Consider the following 27619-nt stretch of genomic DNA (forward strand, 5'->3'; position numbering starts at 1 on the left):
TATGATATGATACACACATATACAAACACAAAATCACATCACACAATTATCCTACAGTGAGGACAGAAAGGGACACAGTGTAAGCCAATCTCTTGAGTGCAGACTTCTTACAGACCAGACAAGGTCTAATCTCTTACTGCTTACAAGTTTTATTAAGGAAATAATCTGTATTCACTCATTAAATTTAATATAGCAGATGCCTATTCTAATTGAGAAAAATGTTGAGTCATTAAAGACACTCTTAGAAAGATTATTTTTAAACCTTGTTAAAAATATTCCTAGTTAGGACAACAGTCCTGTCGACTTCATGATCCCTTAGAATGCTTCTGCTTACTCCTTTCCACTTTTCTGTTCCCATCAGCATCAGTCTCTCACCTGTTTCATTAAACTATATAAAATATAAATACAAAATTCTTTATATACATTTCAGCTTATGATCACAGAGATCATCCAAAATAAGAAACTTCTTCCTAACATCCTTTCCATACTCTAAAAATTAACTAAGGATACAAAAAAAAAAAAAAAATCCACAAAGTCTGAGACCAATCCATTTGGGAGTGCTATGGAGAAAGACACCCTCAATACTCTGGAGTAAAGACAGCACAACCATGGCGGGAATTTGACAATAACTAGCAAAATTCTATAAGCTCTTGTCCTTTGAGGCACTAGGTCAGATCAAGCAAAACAGTACACCTCCACCCAAAGGCAAAATGACAAAATTATACTATCTAAAACAGCAGAAGATTAGAAACAAGTCCCATGTCCATTAACTAGAGATTGCTTGAATAAACTACAGTATGTCCAATCAAGAAAAAATAAAAAAAAAACAAAGAATGATTCAACACACAAAAAGAGATAAAGCAAACACAGAAAACTAACCCGTGTTGAATCTAGATATGGAAACAAGGTAGTCAGTATACCATTCTCTCAATTTCCCTTTGTCTGAAAGTCCATAATAAAATCTGGAACACAGTTCAGCCAACGCCTCAGAACTGTAACGCGACTGCTGGAGCCACGGCTGCGGCCTGCTCTCCACATGGTTCAGAAGAGCCGAGCCCTGCTGGCACCGAGTACCGTTAGGTAATGGCATTATCCATAACATCAATAAAATTTTAGCTAAAAATCCCGTATTTGTATCCTATGGAATTACTTGTATTTTGAAAAACAAAGATTCTTAAATGCTGGTTTTATATTGTATTATACAAAAGATAGGTCACAAATTACTCCCGCTTTATTTTATCTAGATAGTATTATTTTCTGAAAATCTGATATCTACCTGAATGATTGAAAACAGTAATGGAAACAAACATACAGAATCATTTATGAAGTCTCATACAATCTCACCCTCTGCAATTATGCGTTACTTTCCTAAGATGTTACTAAAAAGAACTGACTTGCTATTCTGGATATCAAAGCAATCTATATTTATTTATATCCTCATCAAATCTCTCAAAAAATAACCTACTTCTTGGGGTGCCTAAGTGATTTTATTTTACAGTCACCAACAGAGTTAAAAATGGATTTTCTGCATTGATATGGTTGCTTAAAGTTCCCAAGTTAGTATGCTGACTGTTATTTTCTTCAAATGTTTTACAACAACAAAAGCAAAAATGTATTTTCTTGAACATAATTAAATTAGTTTGGCCCATTATATGGACAAAACCACAAAACAGAGAGGTGCTGCCTGGAGCCAGGAAAGCAGGTCATATCACTTGAACTTTCCAATGGAGAACTTTTCTGGCTTTTCTTCCTGTCTCTGAGCACTGGGACACCAGCTGGTTACTCACATAGAAAACCGTACCCAAGTAGGAGGAAAACTCATACTCCACGGCAAGAATTAGGTTCCTTCAGTATAGAACGCCACACGTGGAGACTGAGGAGCAGAGCAGCATGTCCACATCAGTTTCTCTAGGCAGCCAGCACCACAGAGAACTTACTCTCTATCTCTGAGCAAGGATTTGCCAAGTGAAGGAAGAATTTCTAGGATAAAAAGCCAGCAAGTAAAGGAGTCACCTGCAGCAGTGACCATCTCCCGACACAGAACTACCATTAGGGCAGCTCACAGGTCTTAAAATTCTCTCTTAATAAGCCCCAAGTTTAATAATCTACCTAAAAAAGATCAGAACTAGGACCAAGTTCCTGACCAGTGCCCTGTTCATAAAGCAGAAAGGAACTGTCCCTGCTCGCAGCTCCAAAGCATGGACACAAGGGGGCACAGGAGGGCCATAAGAACAGAGACAATCTCTCTCTCTCTCTCTCTCTCTCTCTCTCTCGCTACAACTGTAGGCCGCCTGCTTTACCAGAAGGAAAGTGTTAAAAAACACAGTGAAGAAGAGCCCTGATGGCTCAGCAGGTAAAGAATCCACCTGCAACACAGGAGACACAGGTTCAATCTTTGGGTCAGGAAGATCCCCTGGAGAAGGGAAACAGCAACCCACTCCAGTATTCTTGCCTGGAAAATCCCCTGGACAGAGGGGCCTGGCGGGCTACAGTCAAAAAGGGTCGCAGAGTCGGACATGGCTGAATGGGGTCAGAAAAAAACCTCAAAGACTGGCCTCAAGAACTGAAGCTGCAAAGGCAACTAAATTTAATAAATCAAACTACAGAGCAACTGATGCTCCAGGGCACTGCTGAAAATACGGCAACCAGTCAGCAAATGGTGAAGCCTAAGACCTAGATGTGAAACAACAAACACTTTAACCAAGAGATCAGGGAAAGAGACAAAGAGAACACTACTAAAACCACTGTCGTTGTGGGGTGACTGTGCAATGCCCAAGGCTGAGGCTCCAGGGAGTATCATCAGAGGCTTCTCGAATACAAATGCATATTCTCCTTTCTTCTCTGATGTTAAAACCAAATGCATCCAACAATGTGTGTATAATTGCATTGTTGGGACAGTAACATATAGAAAAGTAATATATTTGACAACATCGTAAAGAAGATGGATGGAAACAAAGGTAAACTACAGTAAGAAAATTATATTAGATGGTAACTCGAATACACAGGAAGAGATGAACAGAACCAGAAACGGAAGTTAAGGTTAATTTTAACAAATCATAAATGAATACTTGTTCCTATTTCTCCTCTCAGCTTTATAAAAGACATAAAGTCATATAAGGTAATAACTAAAGAACATATATTGAGATCACAACATATATAAATTATAAATAGCACACAAAGTGGGAAGAGGGACTGAAGCTCAACAGCAACAGCATTTTATTCCTCACTGGACTCAAGCTGGCATAAATCTGAAGTCACTCCTGTAGGTCAACAGGTATATGGTAAGCCTAGAGCAGCTACTAAGAGAACATCTCAAAAATACATAGTGAAAAAATTAAGAGTAATTGAAATCCTACACTAGAAAATATTCATTAGTGCAAAAGAAAACAGTAAAGAAATAAAAGAAGAAAGACATGAAACACAGAACAAAAGTGAAATGAAGACATAAATCCAACTCCATCATTAACAACATTAAATATGGATTGATTAAACACTTCAGCTAAGTGGAAGAAACTGCTCTCCCTCCAAATTAAAACAAACAAAAAAAGAAGATCCAAATATACAGTGACTAAAAGAAACATACTTGAAACTCAAAGACACAGACTGACAATAAAATAGTATATACCTATCAAGCAAACAGAAACCACAAGTAGATGGGATGGCTATACCAGTATCAAACAAAATGGATTTTAAAATTAAAAATTCTACTAGAGATATAAATAATCCACAGAATGGAAGATATTTTCTAATCTTTAAAAAATATTTTTATTACTTTAAAATATCTAAAACTTTTCTAATATTTTTTAAAATGGGCAAAAAATTTTAAATGGGCAAAATATGTAAGCAGACATTTACTCAAAGAAAATATACAAACTGCCCCAAAAAGCAAATGAAAAGATGCTCAATATCATTAGCCATCGGTGGTGGTGGTTTAGCTGCTAAGGCGTGTCCGACTCTTGCGATCCCACGAACTGTAGCCTGCCAGGCTCTGTCCATGGGATTCTCCAGGCAAGAATACTGGAGTGGGATGCCATTTCCTTTGCGAATCAAAACCTCAATGAAGGGACTTCCCTAGTGGTCCAGTGCTTAACACCCTGCGCTTCCAACACAGGGGGTTCAGATTCAGTTCCTAGTTGGGGAACGTGCTCAGGTGCAGCCAAAAAAATAAACACACCCTCAATGAGATACCACTTCACACCAACTCAGATGACCAAGAATTTAAAAAGGGTAGCACTTTGAAAAACAGTATGGCAGTTCCTCAAAAGGTAAACACAGAGTTTTTATTTATTTATTTACATTTATTCGTTCCTATGACCTAGCAATTCCACTCCTAGGTATATACCCAAGAGAAATGAAAACATATGCCCATTAATAATAAAAACCTGTCCGTGAATATCCATAGCAAAGCCTTCTATATAAGCCCAAAATGAAAACCACCCAAATGGCCATCAATGGATGAACAGAGAAACAGAATCTGGTACATCCATACAACAAAATATTATCCAGCCACAAAATGGAATGAAGTACTGACACACGCTACACATGGATGAAGCCTGCAAAAATGCTAAGCGAAAGAAGCCAGTCAACAAGAGACCAGTATGATACAATTTCATTTACCTGAATTGTCCAGATTAAAGAAATCCAAGAACAGAAAGTGGAATATGGTTGCCTAGAGCTGGGATGTCTGAAGGATAATGAGTGACCACTCTGGGGTTGAGGTTTCTTTTTTGTATGATGAAAACCTTCTGGCGTTAGTGATAATGGCTGCATGACTCTGAATATACTAAAAACCATTCAGTCATACACTTCAAATGGGTAAACTGTATACTACGTGAATTATACATCCAAGGTCCATATAGTCAAAGCACGATTTTTCCAGTAGTCATGTACAGCTATGATGAGAGCTGGACCATCAAGGCAGCGGTGTGCTGAAGAACTGATACTTTCGAACTGTGGTGCTGGAGAAGATGCTTGAGAGTCCCCTGGACAGCAAGGAGATCAAACCAATCAATCCTAAAGGAAATTAACCCTGACTATCCATTGAAAGGACTGAGGCTGAAGCTGAAGCTCCAATAACTGAGCCACCTGATGCAAAGAACCAACTCACTGGAAAAGATCCCGATACTGAGAAAGAATGAGGACAGGAGGAGAAGGAGATGACAGAGGATGACAAGATTAGATGGCATCATCGACTCAATGGACATGAGTTTGAGCAAACTCCGGGAGACAATGAAGGACAGGGAAGCCTGGTGTGCTGCAGTCCATGGGGTTGCAGAGTCAGACACGACGTAAGTGACTAAACAACAACAAAACTGTTATAAAGAAATAAAAGCACAGCACAGTCTTGACTTACAAAATGCTATCTCATGTTACTTCTTAGAAACTACATTCAGAGACATGACAAACTGACCCATATGAAAAACAGTATCATTTCAAATATCTCTGAAAACTCCATATGAATTCAGTTAGACGCAAGATAAATAAAATTCTATGAATGAAGTTAAAAAATTTATCAAAGCTAAATATAATCACTTGTATGAAATCAAAGTGCTAAACAATCACAAACTTTCCCACCAGTATGAATTTTCTATAAGTATGTGATCCTATAAAATGAATCATTAAGGCAAACCCATGACAGACTGAAGGCAGGAGGAGAAGGGGACGACAGAGGATGAGATGGTGGGATGGCATCACCAACTCAATGGACAGAAGTTTGAGCAAGCTCCAGAGTTGGTGATGGACAGGGAAGCCTGGCATGCTGCAGTCCATGGGGTCGCAAAGAGTCGGACATGACTGAGCAACTGAATTGAACTGATTTGGTTATAATAAAGAAATACACTATGTATTTCAATGTAAACAAAAGATCAAATCTCATATTCAGAGTTCCGTACTGCTGATGGTAGTGAATGTAAATATAAGCTATTTTAAAAAACCTCAAATATACCTTGAGCCTAAATACAACACTGTCCTAGAGCCTGCCTGGAGGTTAAGTGGCACTGATCTTTTTGGACTTGGCTCAGATGTCACTTCTTTCAGAAAATCCTCTCTCACTTCAGTCTCACACTAAGGTGGCTTTCCTTACTAGTCCACCAGCTAACTCGAACAGCACTGGAATTGCTTACCCATCTATCTCCCCAGTGGAGTGGACCCCATGGAGGACTGAAGCCCAAAAACGGAGTCAGGGCCGGGGGGAGCAGTCAAGGTTTAGTGGGAACACATCAGATGTGTTTTTGCCCAACTATCCATACCTGGGAAGCAGGAAGGCACAAGGCCAGAATCTCAAGGGTAGTAGGAAAGAGTAACGTGCAGAAAGGAATTAAGACCTCCTGAGAGTATCAAAGGAGACCTTCTTGCACCTGGCAGAATCCTTATCTATAAATGCTACCACCCACAGCTACAGGTCTCAACAGGGAATTTGTGGGAGCACTTCTCAAATCGAAACGTGCATGTGAAATCACCTGGAGACCTAGTTCACAATGCGGACTTTGATTCAGTAGGTCTGAGGGGAAACCTGAGATTCTGTGTTCCCAGTGACACTGATGCTGCTGGTCTGCAGACTACACTTTAACTAGAAAGGCTCTGGGAGACCCAGAGTCAGCCTTCTCACAGGGAACATGCAGCATTAACTCCTGCCCTATAAACCATCTTTTTTAAGCTAACACATTCTGTGTCATTAAAAAGACACAAAAATCAAAACTTCAATCCTTCTGCATCTGTTGGCATCTTTCTTCCAAGACATCACCGTCCAACTGTGAAAAGTATGCAATCTCTTACTCATCTAAATATCTGCAGCTGGAAAACACAGGCCCTCAATAAAGGCTTGTCAAATGATGCTCTATACAACCTCACCTCTGGGTGATAGACAGGGAAGCCTGGCGTGCTGCAGTCCATGGGGTCGCAAAGAGTCGGACACAACTGAGCAACTGAACTGAAACAACCTCAACGTATTCGGTTTTTTCCATGTGCTTCTTGTTAAGCTGTATTTGTTCACTGGTTCCTCTTTCCCGTGTGAACATCAATGCCTTGAAGACAGAGACGCCCCCCTGTGGGCTGTGGCACAGCCTGGCACACACGGTGCATGCAGTGACGTCGGCTGACAGCCCGACGACTGGTCTATAAACACGCAACAGTCAGGCTCCTGGAGAGAACATTGAGTAAGGACACGTCCTTTTTTTCTGAGGGATTTAAAATGATCACATGTATGACTCGTTTTCACAAAAGTTCAGGAATACACCCTGCAAGAACCATCAGCTCCACTTAACACATAAGAAAATGGCATAAGAAGGTTATACAGTATGCTCCTTCATAGACAACCTCAGCATAGGAAAAAACGTTTAGTGAACGGTACCTCGGTCTTCCCACATTCATCGGGCGGATCCTGGTGTATGGCCATTTGATACTTGACATACAAAGAAAATGACTGGCTGAAGGACGACTTGAACTCTGGGTCCTCAAAGGAGACAGGTACTAACCTCACCTTCAGAGCAAGGAAAATACAAGCAGATGCTATTGAAACATCTCTAACTGATGATGTGCTTCTGAAGGTGAGGCTAGAGTAGGATCTCCGCAAATCCACTGCCAAAGCTCAGCACTGGCCTTGTTCATAAAACGAGTAAACCTCGGAACAGGCTGACGAGCACAGAGCCTGATGCATGAACTTCACACCGATATTTACGAAAAATTTAAACTCACAAGGGCCGGGACAATTTCTTTGGTTTAATTTCTCCCTTTATCCATGTAACTCGCTGCATACAGCAGAGTCAATATTGTTGCCCATAGTAACTGACACTAGCTCTGTCACTTCTACTTATATTAAGGGCTTTTCCCCCTCCAGATTTTTCTTGGGTAATGTGGTTTACAAAATTACAAATCAAGGACTTCATATGAGAACTTCAATTAAAACATTCTACTATCCATTCTAGTCCTACTCAGTTGTATATGGCCTGTACATCAACAAAGAGTAATTTAGCTATTAGGACCTCTTTCTATTCATGACGTCTACATGGAGATAAAGCATGTTAACTGTGCTGGGCAAAGTATGGCTACCATAAAAACTGGGATTTTTTTAAAACTTTTTTTTTCCAATAAATATTTTAATTTAGAGATCTGTTTTTCACTGAGTCTTAAGTAAAGGCATCTAAACACGGTTATTTTTAACACGGTGATTTAAACACGGTGATTCAACATTTCCATGTTGAAATTATACATAAAAGGCACTTAACATGGCCTGTGGTAAAATCTGCACTTTCAGAATGTCCATTATCCCATAGTCCTATCTCTTTGCAGATATACTGCAAATTGAACATAAATAAAATGCACCACAAATAAACCAAGAATTCACACAGTGATATCAAATAGAGGGGAACTTTCATTTGTTCAGAAACATTACACTTGCCCTGCTGACCTGGCTCACAGTTGGTTTATCAGGCGGGTCCCTGTGAACAACCATCTGGTAACGTTTATAGACCTGGTAAGACTCCTGAAATGTGGCTTTGAACTGTGAACTTGGTGGAGATGATCTCACCACCCTCACCTTCAGAAGGAGGTAAAAAACAATGTTCATTAATTCATTTATTTATTCCATTGAATATGCATTAACAGTTACTCGCACCCTCAAAGACCCAAAAGTTTCAATACAAATATTAAAGCAGAAACATGTAACAGCAACATTTTAACTCTAAAGATCAACTGTTAATAAATAGAGAAAAAATACTATTTTTCCAAATTATAGACTCATTAACAAGGCAGAGGTTCCTGCCCAAATTCTAAGACTAAGCTCTTTGACTGAATTACCTAAGACTGCCTCAGCTATAAAACAACAGATTAGTTCTGACATTCAAGACAGAGACACAAACAAATACTCTTTAATATTAGCTGTACACAACTCACCTTTAGTAAAACAATTCAAAAGACTGAAAATGTGAATGTATTTTTTGGACACTCATTCATACACCATTAACTCTAAACTTACAACTTTTTAATATAAGTATAAAAGACAACTTTCAAAAACTGTTCCTATTCCATAGCATACTTTAAAAAGACTCTAAAGTCAGGTTCCCTGTACTCAAATCTCAAAGTTATCATTTTAGTCAAGTAAATAAATTAACCTCTCAGTGCCTTAGTTTCCTCATATGTAAAATGAGGATGGCATTACGAGTGGTAACTATACATAGTAACAGATGACATTTCTTTAATCTTTTTTACTAACCAGTTAAAATATGTTAGCAAAACAGAATAGTAAAATACAAAATCAAATGTAATGTAATAGAAAGGCCTATCTGGAAACTTCTTGTTTGTGCCATGAGGAGCTGTTCTCATGAAAGAGTGACACCTAGTGGATAACAAAAATCCACCCATTCTGGGTGTCATATTAAAAAAATAAAAGCTTACAACACAAGGAGCTTAACCCAGTGCTTTATGACAACCTACAGGGGTGGGAGGGAGGCTCGAGAGGTTGGGGACACAGGTATACTTTTGGCTGATTCACACTGTCGTATGGCAGAAACCAATACACCACTGTAAAGCAATTACCCTCCAATTAATTAAAAAACTAAAAGCTGCCCACTGAGGAAGTGTTGTATTAGGTGAAACCTGCTGCCCTGAATACATTACTAATAAAGCTAAAAGACTCTTCATAAAGTATTTTAAGTGGTAAGTTCCATTCTTTTTACAATTTGGGAAGGAGAAAGTTAATACCAAAACACAGCAGCCAAGGAATTATAATAATGAAAATTGTCAAAACTTATGTCTAAGAATATATACTGTCCTAAGGTTTAAACTGCACCAAAGTAAATTTTTAACATCAGGTTTTCAGTGATAAGTGATATTCTTAGATGACATTAAGCTATAAATTCAAAGGCTGACCAGTTACTAATCAAGTAGGAGAATATAATGAAGTCATCATGGCAAATGTTACAGAAAAAAATTTTATAAATATACCAAACTAATACTGAAAAACCTAGACTTAACCTGGAATGTAAACTGACTTGGGAAAAATAAGAATACTCTAAAACTATTCATATTATGTCTAAACTGTCTAAATTCAGACATATGTCTATTTATAATGTCTAAACTGCTGGCTTGCATACGTAATACCATTTGTTCCCTTGATCAAGACCAGAATATAAAAATCAATGAAACAGTGATTTACCTACTGTGATCCATTTCTTTCACTATCTAAACCAAAACTGCCGAAAGTGAAATTTTAAATAAATTATTTTAAAATTTTTCACTCTAATGAATAAATTTCAATTAACGTGTACAAAAAGCCAGAGTAACAAATAACAGTAACACTAAAACTGGAATTTTCACAACTTTAGTAGCCACCTTTTTAAATCTTAAGGAAAAAAGTTTTCCTTAAGAGGCAATTAACTTAGTAAATATTAAGTGCCACTCCATCCCAGTTCACTTTAATTTCCCATTATATAAACAGCAAAACATCAACTGTATAATCCTCAACTGAAAACAAACAAGGTAATCAACAAAAACAAAAAAATGTCCTCCAAGGTACCTCTAACTTGTGTGATGCATTCTCTGGTAAAGATTCAAAAATTAAATCTTCAAGTGACTTGGGTTGGTTGGATTTAGTCTTTGATGGGAGCAAAGATGAGGGCTGACACTGAGCTTGCAAGCCCTCACGTTCTCCAGCTGGGTTCTGCTGCATGAGTTTTAACCTTTTCCTTTCTTTCCTGACTTCCTTTGCTTTTCGACATGGAGGCTTACTCAAATCTGCTCCTCTGCCTAAAAAGGAATTTTAAAACAGTAGATCAATCACATTTGGCTCCAGAAATATTTTTCAAAAATCTCAAAGGTTCTACAGAAGTAGTCCAAAGAGTTCCAATTGTTAGGTTAGCTTTGAGTGCAGGTTTCAGAGGTTTCATGGTGTAGACCTCTAAGTTGATCTTTAAATTTATCTTAGAACTGCCAGAGAAAGTAAATAGTAACAGAAACTTTTCAGGCTGCTCTTTGAGACCCCATGGACTATAGCCCACCAGGCTCCTCTGTCCATGAGATTATCCTGGAAGGAATACCGGAGTGGGTTGCCATTTCCTTTTCCAGGGTATCTTCCTGACTCAGGGACCGAACTCGCGTCTCCTGAACTGGCTGCCAGATTCCGAACCACTGAGCCACCTGGGAAGCCCCTTATTTTAATTAAAAAGAGCAAATATCAAGCTGACAACCCTTTAAAATATAAAAAAATGTTTACTATTAAAAACTACAAAATTGAGTCAATACCCTTTAATCTAGGAAGCTATTTTCAAGGAATCTATTCCAAGAAAATCACAAGAGATAAAGGCTAACAATGAACACAAATGAAAACTTCAAAATAATCAAGATGCCCAGTTACAGAACAACTGCATAATTTTTAAAATAAGCAACAGAATATCAAACAGCCATTTTAAATGCTTTAGAAATTTTAGGGGTTCTGTCATTATTCACTGTTGAAACATTATATATTACACAATTAAATATGTAGGAAAAAATCTGAAATATACCACATCAACAGCCATTTTAACTGTTAAAAATGTTTAACAGTTTAAAAATAAAGAAAGGATTTCCCTTTTTCTGTAGTGTTCTCTTTTCTCCCAATTTTCTAACATTACACGTAATTTTTTCATTTTTTAAAACTAATAAAGAAAAATGGTTTTATAAAAATTTAGGATCCTGAAACACAGTATTCACAAATCATATAAAAGTCAATTTTATACAGAAGAAAATTAAGACCAAGAGTGTTAAGAGACAGTCAGAGATCAAGACCTGGTCAAAAGAAACTAGTTTAATGAGAAAATAGTGATAATGAGACCAAATTACAACTTCATTAACCCAACTAAAAACAAAATGTACCTTAAAAAAAAGACTTTTAATAAACCAGTAACAAAAAACTCTATAATTAGCCATCCATCACTCTGTTGCCTTAGAAAATTCATTTTCTTTGGCCAGAGAAATGTGCCATTTCTCAAATTTATATGTCAACCATATCCCAATAAAACTAGAAGAAAAGAAAAAAAAAAAGACTGCCATCATGAGTCAATCCATTATGATATTCAGTCTACATTTGCCTCTGAAATTCTCCAAAATGAAGGCTTTTCAAATTATGTAAGCAATTATTATAATAAACAATAAAAATTGTAAACAAACTGACCCTAGTGACCAAAAGAGTAAGAGTTGAAAGAAATTATTTAAATCATTCAAAACATTTTACTGGACTATTCTTATCAATTAGGACGAAATCTCAGACCAGCAATTTAAATGCCATGAAACCTTAAAAAAGAAAACTGCAGAGTATACTGTGTTTTAACACATATAACTTATAATTTAAACAAAAAACTAAAATAATACTAAAAAATCTCTCACTTGGATTATTTTGTACAAGAAAAAACTCAAGAACTGAAGTATACTAACTATGCAAATTGACATTTAATGAAACTTTTTGAAAGAGTCATATATACACCACACATATATGTAATAAACCCATTTAATGTTGGATAAATTTTCCAAGCCTAATTCTTTTATAAGTGGTAATACAGAAAGAAGTCTCACCTTATTAAAGGTGAAATTAAATATCAAAATGTGGAATTATTTTTCTTGGCTGCAGAGCTTGCAGAATCTCAGTTCCCTGACCAGGGACTGGACCCAGGCCACGGCAGTGAAAGCCTGGAATCCTAACCACTAGGCCATCAGGGAACTCCCTGGAAATTTTTTTGTTAATTTGGAAATTTTTAAACTAAAATTAATTATGCTTACATAAAGAAATCTAGTGGGCTTCCCTGATGGCTCAGATGATAAAGAATCTGCCTGCAGGGAGACCTGTGTTCGATCCCTAGGTCAGGAAGATCCTGTGGAGAAGGAAATGGCAACCCCCTCTAGTATTCTTGCCTGGAGAATCCCATGAATAGAGGGCACAGTCTGTGGGGTCACAAAGAGACAGGCACAACTGAGCAACTAACACAAAGAAATCTAATGGCAAACTGAAGAATTTCACAATGTCTATACTTCAGACATAGTATCTAAAATTTACTGTGTCTCAGTTAACACTGAAAAGAAACATGTTTAGCACCATACCTTCTCACAGACAAAAGTTTGATTCTCAAACCTCCAGGGCCTTAAGGTAGTAAAAAGAAATGGAATTCTTAAACTGTGTTAGGGGATGATAAGGCTATTATTTCAGGTTTTTTTAAACAATTTGTTCATCTAAATTCAGGTAATAATAAGGTGTACAAAACAGGGATCCATGTTACAGATTTCTTGAGTGTTTCACTTTTTTAGCTCATGAGAGGGCTCAGGGATGGTGATGTCTCAAACACAAAAACCATCTTGACTTTAATATGGCCTGATGAAAAACTTCTACTACCTGGCTGAGGAGCTGTATGCACTTTAACTGAACACGATGGTTCACCAGAGCCCAACTTCTCTTTCATATCTTGTGAATGGGTTATTTCATCAGATTCTTCCCTCTTTGCTTTCTTCTTCTCTTCACTCTCTAAGCTCTTTGTGAGGTCATCATTGAGAGTTTTAAGGTCACAGTGTATATCCAATTTATTTATTAACCCAAAGTCACTGGAAACGGCATCCTCCATGGTGGGCTCCATGGGCTCATCTACAAATCAAAGAGAAATCACAGTCCATCAACCAGGCCATCTGACACAACCAAGAGACATATACGGAAAACATGTCCTCTTCTATCCAATGTGGCAGAGACTACTGAGTGTCCACCAAGTCCATTCTCCCATCTTGCAGAGTCAGGGCTATGGTGAAGACAGTGGGGCCCTGGAAAGGGAATGCGCCAGTCCCTTCACGGGTTGTAACCAAGCTCCCAACAGTGGCATAGAACCAAACTGACATGTTCAATTTTGCCTCACTTGTTTTAAAGGAAATTTGTGACCCTGAACTGCCACCCTTTCCCCTCCCCAGTGGCTAGATTAGTAAAAACCAGAGTGACCTCAGAAATTACATGAAGAGAGACCCAGAATGACTGGGGCAGGGAGGGGGGGGGGGGGGGGGGCGGCTGCAGGCCAACCTGGAAAACCCACCCTGGACTGTGATGTGAGGACAGAAAGACATATCAATTTTTAGTCATTGCATTCTGGTGTCTCCTCATTACAGTTATTTAGTTTTATCCTAATGAATATATCACTCCTATGAATTAAGTTGCAGACATAAATAATTCAAAAACATACAACAAGTCAAATAAAAAACCAAATGTAAAAACTACATAAAAAGACAGATAGTCCTCAATTTACAAATAGACAGTATCCTCAAAACATATCTGAATATTAACCTTTGAAACTCAGAACGTGATTCCTACCGACAACACCAAGCAGAGCTACACAAAACTGTGATGTTTTCAGTATGACCCGGAGTCTTCCAGCCTCTTTGCCACCCCAGCTCTGCCAAGTTCGCTCCAAGTTGTCCTGAATCCTGCCCTGTAAAGGGCAGGGCATGAGGGCAAAGAACGTACCTGTTTTGCTGGCCACTGTAGCTCCAGTGCTTAAAAGAGGGACTGGGACATTGTAAGCATTCAAAACATACTTGGGGGATGAATTAACAAGCTAACACTGGGGTGGGAGGCTCCCAGGGTAGGCCATTTCTTATGGCAGAAATGAGAAAGAGCTATAAGGATGGGCAGCATTCCCAATTCTTATGGTCATGTGTTAGGGAGTGCCTATGGGAAAATGCTAAAATAAAAAAGAAAGAACAGCAAAACACTGAAAAAACTGAAAAAGCAAAGAAACCCAAGTTAATTAAATGTTACTAGGATATTTGAGGAAATACACCCAAATTCAAAATTCGTAAGAAAAAAAAAAATAAAGCTTCAGGCAAGGTAAGAACTCTTATTATCAGGGCTTCCCTCACAGCTCAATTGGTAAAGAATCCACCTGCAATGCAGGAGACCCTGGTTCAATTCCTGTGTTGGGAAGATCCTCTGGAGAAGGGATAGGCTACCTACTCCAATATTCTTGAGCTTCCCTTGTGACTCAGCTGGTAAAGTATCCACCTGCAATGCGGGAGACCTGGATTCGATCCCTGGGTTGGGAAGATCCCCTGGAGAAGGGAAAGGCTACCCCCTCCAGTATTCTGGCCTGCAGAATTCCATGGCTATATAGTCCACCAGGTCACAAAGAGTTGGACATGACTGAGCGACTTTCACTTTTCAGTTTCAGGCAATATAATTTACTGAAGATTTTACTCAAATATGGAAAATCTGAGCTTTACTCTGCATTATAAATAATTATGTAATCTTATGTAAGTTGTACACAAGCATTTATTTCTCCAGAGACAGTGCTGTTATTACTGTTGAGACGCCTCAGTCGTGTCTGACTCTGTGCTGCCCTATGGACTGTAGCATGCCAGGCTCCTCTGTCCACGGGATTCTCCAGGCAAGGGTACTCGAGTGGTTGCCATGCCCTCCTCCAGAGGATCTTCCCAACCCAGAGATCGAACCTGGGTCTCCTGCACTGCAGGCAGATTATTTACCGCTGAGCCAACAGGGAAGCCCGGAGACAGTATCACTTTCTATTTACTTCACAAGGTATCACTAGGATCAAAGAAAATGAAGAATTCTCAAAGAACCAAGAAAACTAAGATTTCAATAAATTCCAGGAAATGACATCTTTAAAAAGGTCCTGTCTTCCTCCCAAGCTGGACTCTCCCTGGCGTATATTCCCCATCTCCCTGATTTGGGAGCCAGTGGTTAACAGTCTAACAGCAGAGCCAAGAGTAGCCATCACCATCACAGTAACAGTAGCTCCTGACTGTAGTGGGACCTCCTTCCCCTACCTAAGAAATGAGTGAAAGTGAGAACCTTGGAAAGAAACATCTATTTAAAATAAATAGTTCTTAGCCACCATCTCATCTTACCCTCACAATTTCCTTTTGAAATTTCCCCTTTAGCCAGAAATTTCAACATTTTTTTCAAAACCTTCTTGTGAGATTTTGATGGCTGAAACTGTAAAGGTCGGCACCTAGGAAAGCAAAATAAGTATTTAAAAAGTGAACTGAAACTGTGAGGAAATAAAATCAGTTCTAGATAATAGTACAATGAAGAAAAGCTCATGACTGGGATTTCTGGGTAAAGACAGGGCTTAAAGTAGTCCCTAATCTCATCTCAAAACTCACTAAAATACAGTTACGGGATTATTTTTAAAAAAATAAAAGCAAAACACATAAACCACTAGGAAAAAAAATAATGGGAGAAACGCTGGAAGCTAGAAAACAGATGTATAAGTGCTAACTGACTTAGCAGAGCAGAGAAACTGAATTCTAAGCCAACAGTGGGAAAAGCCAAAAAGATACCCAATTTTCTCCACATTACCCCTAAAAGTCTCAGGGACTGGCAATACCTAATACCTCGGGAGATAAGAGTGAAAGTAGGTATAGAACTAGGAAGATCCCTTGAAAGTCTGTTCTGCTCCCCTGCTCAACACAGATGATTCTCTAAGCCCAGCAGAAAACTGTTTTCAGAAAGGGTAAAAAAAAAAAAAAAGGGCTCTTCTGTGAGGAATACAGGCACAGCTGAAAGCAGGAAGTTCACAGCCAACAGTAAGCTTAAATGAAAGCCTTCATGCCAAGCGCTGAGACCTCTGTCACCCACATCCCCAACCCAGTCCCAAAATATCAGCAGATGATACTTTCTCTCCAGAATGTGATCAGAATGAAAAATACTGACCCAGAGATTCTCCCAAAGAAGAGGTTAGCCAGACCACCCTACTTAACGACCATAGTAAACAAGACCCACCAAGGTACATAAAATTTCCAATGGGACACTGGAATCACCAGACACTAGAGGAGGGCCTCTAAAGCAAAGATAGGTGCCAAAGAGCTGGAGAAAGTAACCTGCAGGACATCGCGTGTACAGGGGGAAGGAAACCTTAACCTAAGAGCCAAGAACAAAAGTCTCTCTTAGAAGTAAAAACAGAGCAGAAGAAATTGAAAGTTACATAGAACACAGAAAACTTGGAAAATGAAGTTGAGAAAATCTCCCAAAAGACATGGAAAATCAAAGAGAAATAATAATAAGAGAACCAGTCTAAAAGGTTCAATGTCTAAATAAAGACATGAGAAAAGAGAAAGAAGAAAATGGTAAGGAGAGGATCAACAAAATAACACAAGAAAATTTCCCTGGGACATGATGGGAGGCACCCCTAGACAAGAGGGGTGTCTCAAGCACATGTGTAAGGAATGAAAACAAATGCACTGCCAAACATATTATGAAACATCAAAATACTGAAGACAAAAAAAAAAAAATCTTCCAAAGAGAAAACATTTTGGACAAAGGAATAAGACTCAGAATGCCACTGAACCGCTCAATAGCAATAAGACAACAATGGAGCAAAGCTTTCAAAATTCTAAAGGAAAATTACTTTCAATCTACACTCCTGTACCCAGCCAGACTATAAGTTTGAGCAGTCAATGGAAACATTTCCAAACAAAGCCTAAGAAAATTTACCTCCTATGCACTTTTTCTCAAGAAACTATTAGAAAAGGTGCTTCAGTAAAATAAAGGAATAATACAAGAAAGAGGGTAGAAGAGACAAGATGCAAACCAAGACCCAAAAGGAATCCTCAAGATGAGAGTCAAAGAGAGACTCCAGTGATTTATCAGGCTTAGAGGCAACCTGTTCAGATCACAGCAGGTCACAAGATTCCGTAAGAGTTTCATCAAGAAGATAAAAATGATACAGTACCTGAAGCATCTAAACATAGCAAGAGGAAATTTACACCTCTGGGGGAGCACTTCCAGATAAATTGGTAATAGGTGCCTCAAAGACTAGGTAAACAAAAATGAGAATGAGCCAACACCAGGGAAAGTAAAAACTTGTGCAGGAAAGATAAAGTAATACTTTGGCCACCTGATGCGAAGAGCTGACTCATTTAAAAGACTTTGATACCGGAAAGATTGAGGGAAGGAGGAGAAGGGGATGACAGAGGATGAGATGGTTGAATAGCATCATTGTCTCAATGAACATAAGTTTGAGCAAATTCCAAGAGATAGTGAAGAACAGGGAGGCCTGGCGTGCTACAGTCCACAGGGTTGCAAAGAGTTGGACATGACTTAAAGACTGAACAACAACTACATGGCTGAGCTGTGAAGTCTATTTACACAGCCATAAAGAGATGACTACATCCATCCAAAATGATAATATTTCTAATTTGGGAAGTTGGGGATGAAGACAAATAGGAGTTTGAATGTGACAAGGGGAAGTGGGGTAAAATAAAGTTAAACCCTTATCTTTCAGAGAGAGAAGCCCAGAGATAATGGAGAAAACCAACCTTTTAATAATCAAGTATTACTATATAAAAATGAAAGTGAAAGTTGTTCAGTCATGTCCGACTCTTTGCGGCCCCATGGACTGTAGCCTGCCAGGCTCCTCTGTCCATAGAATTTTCCAGGCAAGAATACTGGAGTGGGAAGCCATTCCCTGAACCCTGATCTCCTGCATTGTGGGCAGATTCTTTACCACCTGAGCTACCACTGAAGCATAAGCATGTTACTTAAAGACATAGAGATGAAAAAACAAAAGAATCAGTTAAAAGGTTTGAAAGCAACTGCAATGAGAAACAGAAAATAGGAACTGGAGGGGAGGAGAGTGGTTCAGAGGATTGCCATTTTGCAAAATAAGCTTTACGGGAACTATTTGATTCTTTAAAGTGTTAGCAAATATGATATTAATAAAAATTAAAATTGAAAAAATAATTCATAGACAGGGAAGTTCATCCTCATTTTTACTCACATACTAGACAGGCCCTAGCATCTGCCTAACAAAAATCAAAGTTGTAGGCTAGACCACATTGCATTTACCTAAGGCCTCACTGCACGACTACTGTAGTAAACAGCAAAATAACCCAAAGAATATGCAAAATGACTCCAAAAAAATTAACATGTAAAAATGAAGTTGTATAAAGAATAACAATTCAGGAAATTTCTTTTTTTAATTTGGCTGCACTAGGTATTACTTGTGACACTCAGCATCTTTTGTTGCAGCATGTGGGATTAGGTTCCCTGACCACGGATCAAACTGGGGCCCCCTGCATTGGGAGCTTGGAATCTTAGGCACTGGATCACCAGGGAGGTCCCTTCAGGAAATGTTTGATCCCATGTAAAATTATAAAATGCAAAAAAAAAAAAAAAAGAACACTTTGTAATTACTTTGTCTTGCAATGTTCATTGAGTCCCTTTTCATAAAAGCAACACACCTGAAACAGTGCTCTGTATGAGACAGGAACCCAATAAATCATGGATGCTTTTATCTTTTTCTTCAACCCACTGAAATGGGCCTTTTCTGAATAGAGATTCTCAAGGTTCAGGCCAATCAACTTCAGACTTACTTGAAAAGAATCCTAACCATAATCCAATGAGAAATTGTTATCTGAAGGAAAATGATTTCTGTCTTTGAAGATATTACCACTTCATAAAGGCCAAAGCTGAAAGAGGTACTTTGTCATTTTATACTAAATGAGATGTTGTGAGCAAACTAGTTATCTTTTTTCTTTATTGTACCAGTACCTTGACCAGTTAGAGAAGAGACAGGATTAAGCAGGAAATCAGTGAATTCTGAAAGTCAGTGGTCACCCTAAAATTAGTATGTTCAATGTTACATTATTTTGTCTATATGTTCCCCGTTTTGTTTTGTTATCAAATTCTCAAAACAGTCTACAACCTCAAAACACGTTAAGAGTAACTAAGGGACAGATGTGAGGGCCCACCGAGCATGATGGACACCACTGTGTTTGCTTTATCTAGAGTATACACATAGGCTGAAACTGAAGACATGCTCTCCACAACGTTAACAAACTTCCCCTATTTTTCCTACCAGAAGATGGGGAAGAGGGAGGGGAAAGGGAAGAGGAAGGGGGAGGGGAAGAAGATGATGAGGGAGAAGAGGAGGGACCTTCCTAATCAGAGAAGAAGGGAAAAATCCTCCCATGTTAGGGTGGAGTAAGGGGGGACACAACAGAAACACAAAATATTAAGAAAAACCAAGCAAACACTCTGTAGGAAACCAGACTTTTTAGTTTGGGTTTTCCAGTGAAGACTAGGCTCTAAACAGATGCAGGTTAAGTGCCAGCCTCCTCTTCCTTATTCCTTCTACAGGATTCTGCAGCACTGTCTGAATGAAACCACTGTGTCAAATAATACACAGGAGGATTGGAATTGTTGCTGCTGTTGTTATTCAGTCGCTAAATCATGCACAACTCTTTGCGACCCCAAGCTAAAGTGACAAAAATTTGATATCTAAAAGTATTTGCCAATATTCTCCCAATATTTCATGCATTATTGACTAGATTGCTAAATAGTATATTTTATATCACATTAATATTTGTATCTGAACTAATCATATTATTAAAAGCTACTGATCAGCATATGAATACATCAGTATACAGAAAAAACTTGTCTGCTTTTCTTTATAAAGAATGTCTACCTAGAACAGAAATATACTTGAAAAAGCACAACTCTACTAAAAAATTATATATAACCTTCATATTAATAGAATATATTAATCAAAATTCTTACCTTATAGTGTACTGAGGACAACATGTTTGATTCATGACAGGTTTGTACACATATTTCCCGCTTCTAAAATTATAGAATAGTTTTGTTAATTTCACACACATTTCTCATAGGCAGCAAAGTGGATTGGTACAGGAGCACGAAATTAATTAAGGTAAAAATCTAATCAATTGTATAAAAATACTGAGGTTGAGTTACTCTTCACAAGCTAAATGATCTTAAGTGGTGGGTAATCCAAGGACCAGAGTCCAGGTTTTCCTTTCCGAAACCTTGACATATGTACTCCACAGCTGATCACCTCGCTTACCCTCTCATCAAGCATCTGCAATCCCTTCCATGCCTCCATCCACTGCCCACCCTTGATACTGATCCATGCTGCTGCCTATGACATCCACACGTGGGGGTTCCACGGGCACCAGCATGACGGACTCCCAAGCCAACCTGATCCTTTCCAAGATTTCTGGATCTCAGCTGATGCAGAGCCATGGCACTACAAGATCAAATTTTTTCCAGATTTGCATATGCCCTAATCCAACCTGACTGGTGTTCTTATCACAAAAGGAAATTGGACATGAACCATCAGGGCTTCCCTAGGGGCTCAGTGATAAAGAATCCTCCTGCCAATGCAGGAGACATGGATTCGATCCCTGATCCAGGAAGATCCCACATGCCCGGAGCAACTAAGCCCACACGCCACAACTACTGAGTCTCTGCTCTGGAGCCAGAGCCCAACTACTGAGGGCTGAGGGCCTCAGGGCCTGGGCGCCACAGGGGACATCGCCACAATGAGAAGCCAGGCACTGCAGCAAGAGAGCTGCCCCTGACCACCGCAACGAGAGACCCAGCACAGCCAAAAATAAACAGATGAATGTTCTAAAAAGACAAACTAAACAAAACAGTAGATACACACACACAGAAAGGACCACGAGAAGACACAGCAAAAACGCAACCAGGTGTAACGTAAGGAGAGAAGGAAGCCTCAGGAAAAACCAACGCTGTGAACACCTGGATTGCGGACTTCCAGCCTACAGAACCATGAGAAAATACATTTCTCTCGCTCCAGCAGCCCAAACTGTGGTGTTCTGTTATGGCAGTCCTAGCAAACACACAGGAGTTCAGTTCCCGAGCCAAAAATCTGGGAGTCCTCCTAGGCTCTTCCCTCCCGTGCACCTCCATTTGCTGCCAGCAAGAGTTCTACTTCCAAAACGTCTCGTGAGTCTGTCCCCTCCGATCCAGCTCCTAACCTACAGTCACCACTACTGACTAGGACAGCAGCTCCTCATCACCTCACGCCTGGACACTGCAGTAATCTCTGGGACTCATTTTCCTGCCTTCAGAATCACTCCCTCAGACACCTCTCTGCTATCTGAATCATCATTTCCAGATCTCAAATTCCATCACTTTTCTCTCTGACACAAAAGCCTTCAATAGCTCCCCTGTACCATTAATAAAAAAAAAAATTAAATCTCCTTATCATGGCACACAAAGTCCTGCCACATCTGACCTACATCTATCCACATTTTGGGCCTCGTTCTTATGCTTAAGGAAAGCTATGAAGTTTCATTCGCTGGGCTCAATCCATGTCTTCTGGGCAGTAGTGGTACAGGGCACTTAATAGTGCTCATATTTATGCAAGGAACCTTACCTAATAGTTATGCTAAAATCATCTACACAAAAATAGCTGCCAAAAAGACATGGCCATCAAAGGCAATGTGTGGACCTAAGGAAATCCTGATTCAAATAAACCAACTGTAAAAGAAAATTTTTTGAGATGAGCAGAAAATCTCAAAACTAGGTAACAGGTGACATCAAATTATCACTAAATTGCAAAGTATGGTAATGATATTGAGAATATGTTAAGAAAGAGAAAAAAATCCTTCTCTCTTAGAAACACATATTTAGTACAAGTATAATGACATGATATCTGAAATTTGCTTTAAATAATTTTGTGGGAGGAGGGGAGCGGGGAATATCTCATCCCACTGAAGCTGCTATAACAAAATACCATAGACTGAGTGGCTTATAAACAACAGAAATATATTCCTGGTAGTTCTGGGGGCTGGGAAGTCCAAGATCAAGGTGCCAACAGAAATGATGTCGAGTGAAGACAAGCTTTCTGGTCCATCTTTTCTACATATCCTCACGTGGCAGAAGGGGCAAGGGAACTCTCTGTGGTCTCTTCTATAAAGGCACTAGAATCCCATTCATGATCCCATCCATCTTCATAACCTCATCACCTCCCAAAGGCCCTACCTCCATATAGGACTTAACATATGAACTCAGGGGGAGAGACATTCAGTCCATTGAAGGGAGCAAGGAAAACTTGATGAAATGATTGGCAAAATGTTAACAACTGCTGATGCCTGGTGATTAGTACATGAAGTTCATTACAATGTTCTCTCTACATCTGTGAAATTTTCCTAATAAATATCCTTAAAGTGAAAGTCACTCAGTCGTGTCCAACTCTCTGTGACCCTATGGACTGTAGCCCGCCAGGCTCCTCTGTCCATGGAATTCTCCAGGCAAGGATACTGGAATGGGTTGCCATTTCCTTTTCCAGGGGATCTTCCCAACCCAGGGATCGAATCCAGGTCTCCCACATTGTGGGTGGGTTCTTTACCGTCTGAGCCACCAAGGAAGCCCAATATCCTTAAAAGGAGAAAACAATCTGTACATACAAAATGTAATAAAAATTTTATTAAACCTATTTCCAATAAAAGGCAAATAATATGTTTCAATTATAAGAAAAACCTGAGTACCCAGAAGGATCTTTACATTAAGGACATTTACCTTCGCCATCCTCGGTCTATGAGATCCTGATAATCCTGCACAGTCATTGAATGTGCCCACATGCCTGAAAAATAAGTACCATGTTTGTAACAACAGGTGGAATTTTTACTTTTCTATATTCAAAGCATTATTTTTAAAATGTGAAAACTGAAGCAAAAAAATCCAGCTCACACTGGAGAAATCAAAGTCTGCACATACTTCATACTTTTTAGTTTAAAACAATACACAACACAAATGAAGGACATGATGTCTTTAATCTTAATTTTAAAAATAAAACACAGAAAGTGATCACATGCACTTAAGGATTGGTCAATAGTTTCTGTGACATCATAAATTTAAGATCTCACTGCAAATTACATTGCACCTTTAAGCCATAACAATGACCCCAATAATTTAATAAGCTGGTCTCTTCAGAAGAATTAAAAAGCAAATGTTTTCTTGTGCATATAAATTCTCCTTATTTTGTTTACAGCATAGTCTTACACACTGAAAATAAGACAAAAGTATACATACAGCAATATTCCTTTTAAATATAAAAAAATGAAAGTAATCCAAATGCTTTTGAACACAAAAGTGATTACAGAGACTAATTTGTTATCAACAGGATGAAAAAATTATGCAACCATGAAAAAAATGAAGATTATGAGAAAACACTGAATTAATGGTAAAGAAAGTTGGATTTTACTCTTGTAAACAATAAACTGCATCAAAAGTACGTAAAGACAGAGATAGGCTTTATAAAACAGAATGTAGAAAGAAAAGCAAGGGCATAAATACAACAAATGTGAGAAGCCTGGGTGGCACTCACTGACACTAAGTTACTCTATGAGGCTTAATTTCCTCATCTGTAAAACGGGAATAATAAAACCTTCTTACCTAACAGGTGGAATAGGTGGAGTGCCCTATAGTAAAGACTACTATTAAAATTAAAAACAAGATGATAGAACTGATAGAAATTTACAGGTATCTCTTTAGATGAAAAGGTTGAAAGTAGGTTCTTTCCACAAAACTAAACAAAGGACATCTATATTAATTGACTTTCTTTTACTAAAATTACTAGGAAAATAGTTAAGGACCTAATATCAATTTTGGACATGTATAACATAAATTATGTTACATATGGGATTCCCTGGTAGCTCAGCTGGTAAGGAATCCGCCTGCAAAGTAGAAGATCCTGGTTCGATTCCTGGGTAGCAAAATCCACTGGAAAAGAGATAGTCTACCAACTCCAGTATTCTTGGCTTTCCCTGCTGGCTCAGCTGGTAAAGAACCCACCTGCAATTCGAGAAATCTGGGTTTGATCCCTGGATTGGGAAAATCCCCTGGAGAAGGGAATGGCTATCCACTCCAGTTCAGTATTCTGGCCAGGAGAAGTCCATGGACTGTATTTTTATAACATATAATAAATCTACATAATATAAATTTCTTACATATGTATTATAATCATAATACTAAAATTTGAAACAGAGAGGAGAAAAAATCTCTAATACCCTAAGGCAGTCACTGTCACCGTATGGGTTTTTTCCCTCCCTGGGCTGTAATCATCTCACCCGTTATTTGCATCCTTCTTATTTCCTCCGTTTAACCCAAGTCTATAAATTTTTTTCACTTAACTCATCTTCTTAACTGTCGCTAACGACTGCGTTATACTACATTCTACCGCCTCTCACCCACAAGAAGCACTTAATAAACATTTTTACTTAATGAGTACAGGGACACACCATCATCGCCCAAATCACTGCCCCAGGGCAGGACAAAACACTTTTTTTTTAATACGGAAACCACCCAAATTTAAGTCTCCATGGATATCCCATTTCCCACAATGATACATTATTTTTTAAAATAAGTGCATATACTTTTGCCAAAGCTTGACACTGCAAGAAATAAACATGACGTTCTGTTTACAAACGAACAAAAATTCTTCGGGAAGAAACTTGAATCACGGGAGGGGGCACTGTAGGCTGGCTCTGTCGTGGTCACCGAGGTGGGTGGAGAAATGACAAGCACCTGGTACCATTTTCAAGCACAACAGTAGGAACAGGGGACCCTCGCCAGCAGCGGCTACCGTCTGTTTCTTATATATTTCTCCAGAGACATTTTATCCACGGATATCCACTCACGTGTTTTACACACACACACACACCCCTAACCACTCACGTGTTTTACACACACACACACACACACCTGTATTTCTCCAGAGACATTTTATCCACGGATATCCACTCACGTGTTTTACACACATACACACACACCTAACCACTCACGTGTTTTACACACACACACACACACCTGTCGCCCGACACTCACTGTCACGTGTTTTACACACACACACACACACCTAACCACTCACGTGTTTTACACACACACACACACACACACACACACCTGTCGCCCGACACTCACTGTCCCGCAGCCTCGCGTCTTGCGCTGACCACCGGGGACACCCCGACAACAGCATCTGAAATCACAGGTCAGCCCCTGTAGCTGACCACGCCACAGCGCTCCCCGACAGGCGTGTACTTAACGGTCTCCCACTGACGACGGACACCTGTTTCCACACTTGGCTCCTGCGAGACGCACATTATCTCGCAAGTCCGACCGCCGGTGTGAAAAATGAGCCTCTAGAAGCTTCCCTGCTCTATCAAGGGTGAGGTCAATTTTCAAATTCTGACAGCCACGGCACTCAGGGAGAACAGCGTTACGCATTCGCTCCACGAGGGCCGGACGGCGCAGGGGCTACGCCTGGGCCGCTGCCAGGACACCACCCTCCAGCCACTCGGCCCGAGACGCTGCGACCCCCCGAGGACACCCGCCCGCCGCCGAGCTACCGGCGCCCTTCCCCGCCCACCAGCCCGGCCCGCTCACCATTGGAGCGACTGCCCGACTCGTTCTTGCAGTAGCCGCAGCGATAGAAGTCCTCGCCCTCGAAATATTCCACGATGCTGGGCGAAAGCGCAGCCCAGGACGCCATGGTTCCAGCCCCTCAAACGCGACGCGCGGCCCAACCCAACCCCACCGCCGACGCCGCCACCCCACAATGCACCGCGCCGCCCGGGCGCCAGCAGGCCCAGCCTCGCCGGGAGCGTCCTCGGCGCTGAAGCCGCCTGCGCCATCTTGACCGAGGGCAGCCTTCCGCTATTTCCGCTCTTTCTCCGAAAGAGACCGCCATCTTCGGTAAGGGTGAGACCGAGAGAATATGAAAGGCAACGATCTGGGAAGAAACGCGTGGGGAAGGGAAGCGGGAGCTGGGGAGTAGGACCTGGGTGCTTCCCCCCGCGAGGGCCTAGCCTGAAGCGCGGCGGACGTTGTGGGGGTTTGTTCGCGAGGCGGCCGCGCCGACCCCGTTGGCCGGACCACTCACCACAGGACGCCTTGCCCTCCTCGGAGTCGCAGTAGCCGCAGCGGTAGCCGGCCTTGAGTCCCTTGTACTCCACCATCGAGGCCATGGCTGCCTCCAGGTTCGCGCGGGCCGGCCACGCCTCTCGGCGCCCCGGGGCCGACCTCGGCGGAGCGCGGGGGCCCAGGGCGGGGAGGAGTGGAGAGCGAAGCAGGTGTGATGGGTTCGAGCGCCTAGGGGCCCCCCGTCGGTGTTGGGTCCGGGGGTCTCCCAGGATGAGCGTGGATTGTAGCGGTGCCCCCCCCGGGGACCCCGAGTCCGGGACCCCAAGTTCAAGCCAGCCCTTTGCAATTACTCCATCGCTGATCCTTCCCACAACTGCACGTTGTCAGCCGCAGTTGACACATAAGGAAACTGAGGAACAGAGGTTGTGATCACTATTTCTAGATCCTGCAGATCTCACGTTAAAAGTTAACATCTCAGACTGCCCTCGCCAATTCTAGCGTCTTCCAAACCAACAGGTACTTAGTAAATATCCCCTAGGTTGGAGTACACATGTAGGTGTTCTGTGGATTGACAGGGTAGGTGAATTGAACTCTTCCGTCTTCTAAAGAAGACAAATGTCAGAGCCAGTTGCTGTCTTGTCCCCAGTGCCGCCGTATCTTGCAACTTTCAAACAGAAGGTGAAAGTCAGATTTTTTTTTTCCCTTAGTACAGCTATTAAATGTTATTTTTAAAGAACTTTTTAACTGTACAGGCCAAACACAACATGTATAAAAGCTGAATTCAGTGCACAGGTCTCCAGTTTGCAACCACTATTTTAAAGGGGATTTTTCAAAGAGTAACAGTCCAGGAGTAAAGTATAAGAATGAGTGACTGCCTCCAACTAAGTAGTATTCCTTAATCTTTAACTCTGTATAGGCAAGTAATTTAAACCAGTCTGTCCTTATGTTTTCCCCCTGTTGGCAATAAAGTTGGTCAAC

The 27619-nt window shown here is 40.2% G+C and overlaps 1 protein-coding gene across 7 annotated transcripts in view; it reads right to left on the bottom strand.

The window, feature by feature from the left end:
• ATE1 (arginyltransferase 1) overlaps nt 1-26990 on the bottom strand; it is a 154395-nt gene extending 127405 nt beyond the window's left edge. For 2 of the 7 annotated variants that reach the window (XM_043924881.1, XM_043924878.1), the window contains exons 1-8: nt 26165-26329; nt 23300-23363; nt 20513-20575; nt 15859-15962; nt 13352-13597; nt 10511-10740; nt 8405-8533; nt 7349-7477 (exon numbers count right to left, since the gene is read on the bottom strand). In XM_043924881.1, coding sequence (XP_043780816.1) covers nt 7349-7477; nt 8405-8533; nt 10511-10740; nt 13352-13597; nt 15859-15962; nt 20513-20575; nt 23300-23363; nt 26165-26270 — 1071 coding nt within the window. In that variant the 5' untranslated portion in view covers nt 26271-26329. Of the gene's footprint in view, nt 1-7348; nt 7478-8404; nt 8534-10510; nt 10741-13351; nt 13598-15858; nt 15963-20512; nt 20576-23299; nt 23370-26164; nt 26339-26660 lie in introns of those variants that run through there. The other 5 variants (XM_043924880.1, XM_043924884.1, XM_043924883.1 and 2 more) reach the window with 5 other exon arrangements.
• Nucleotides 26991-27619: the final 629 nt, after the last annotated feature.

Source organism: Cervus elaphus, chromosome 15 (assembly GCF_910594005.1).
Source record: "Cervus elaphus chromosome 15, mCerEla1.1, whole genome shotgun sequence".
NCBI classification, from domain to species: Eukaryota; Metazoa; Chordata; class Mammalia; order Artiodactyla; family Cervidae; genus Cervus; species Cervus elaphus.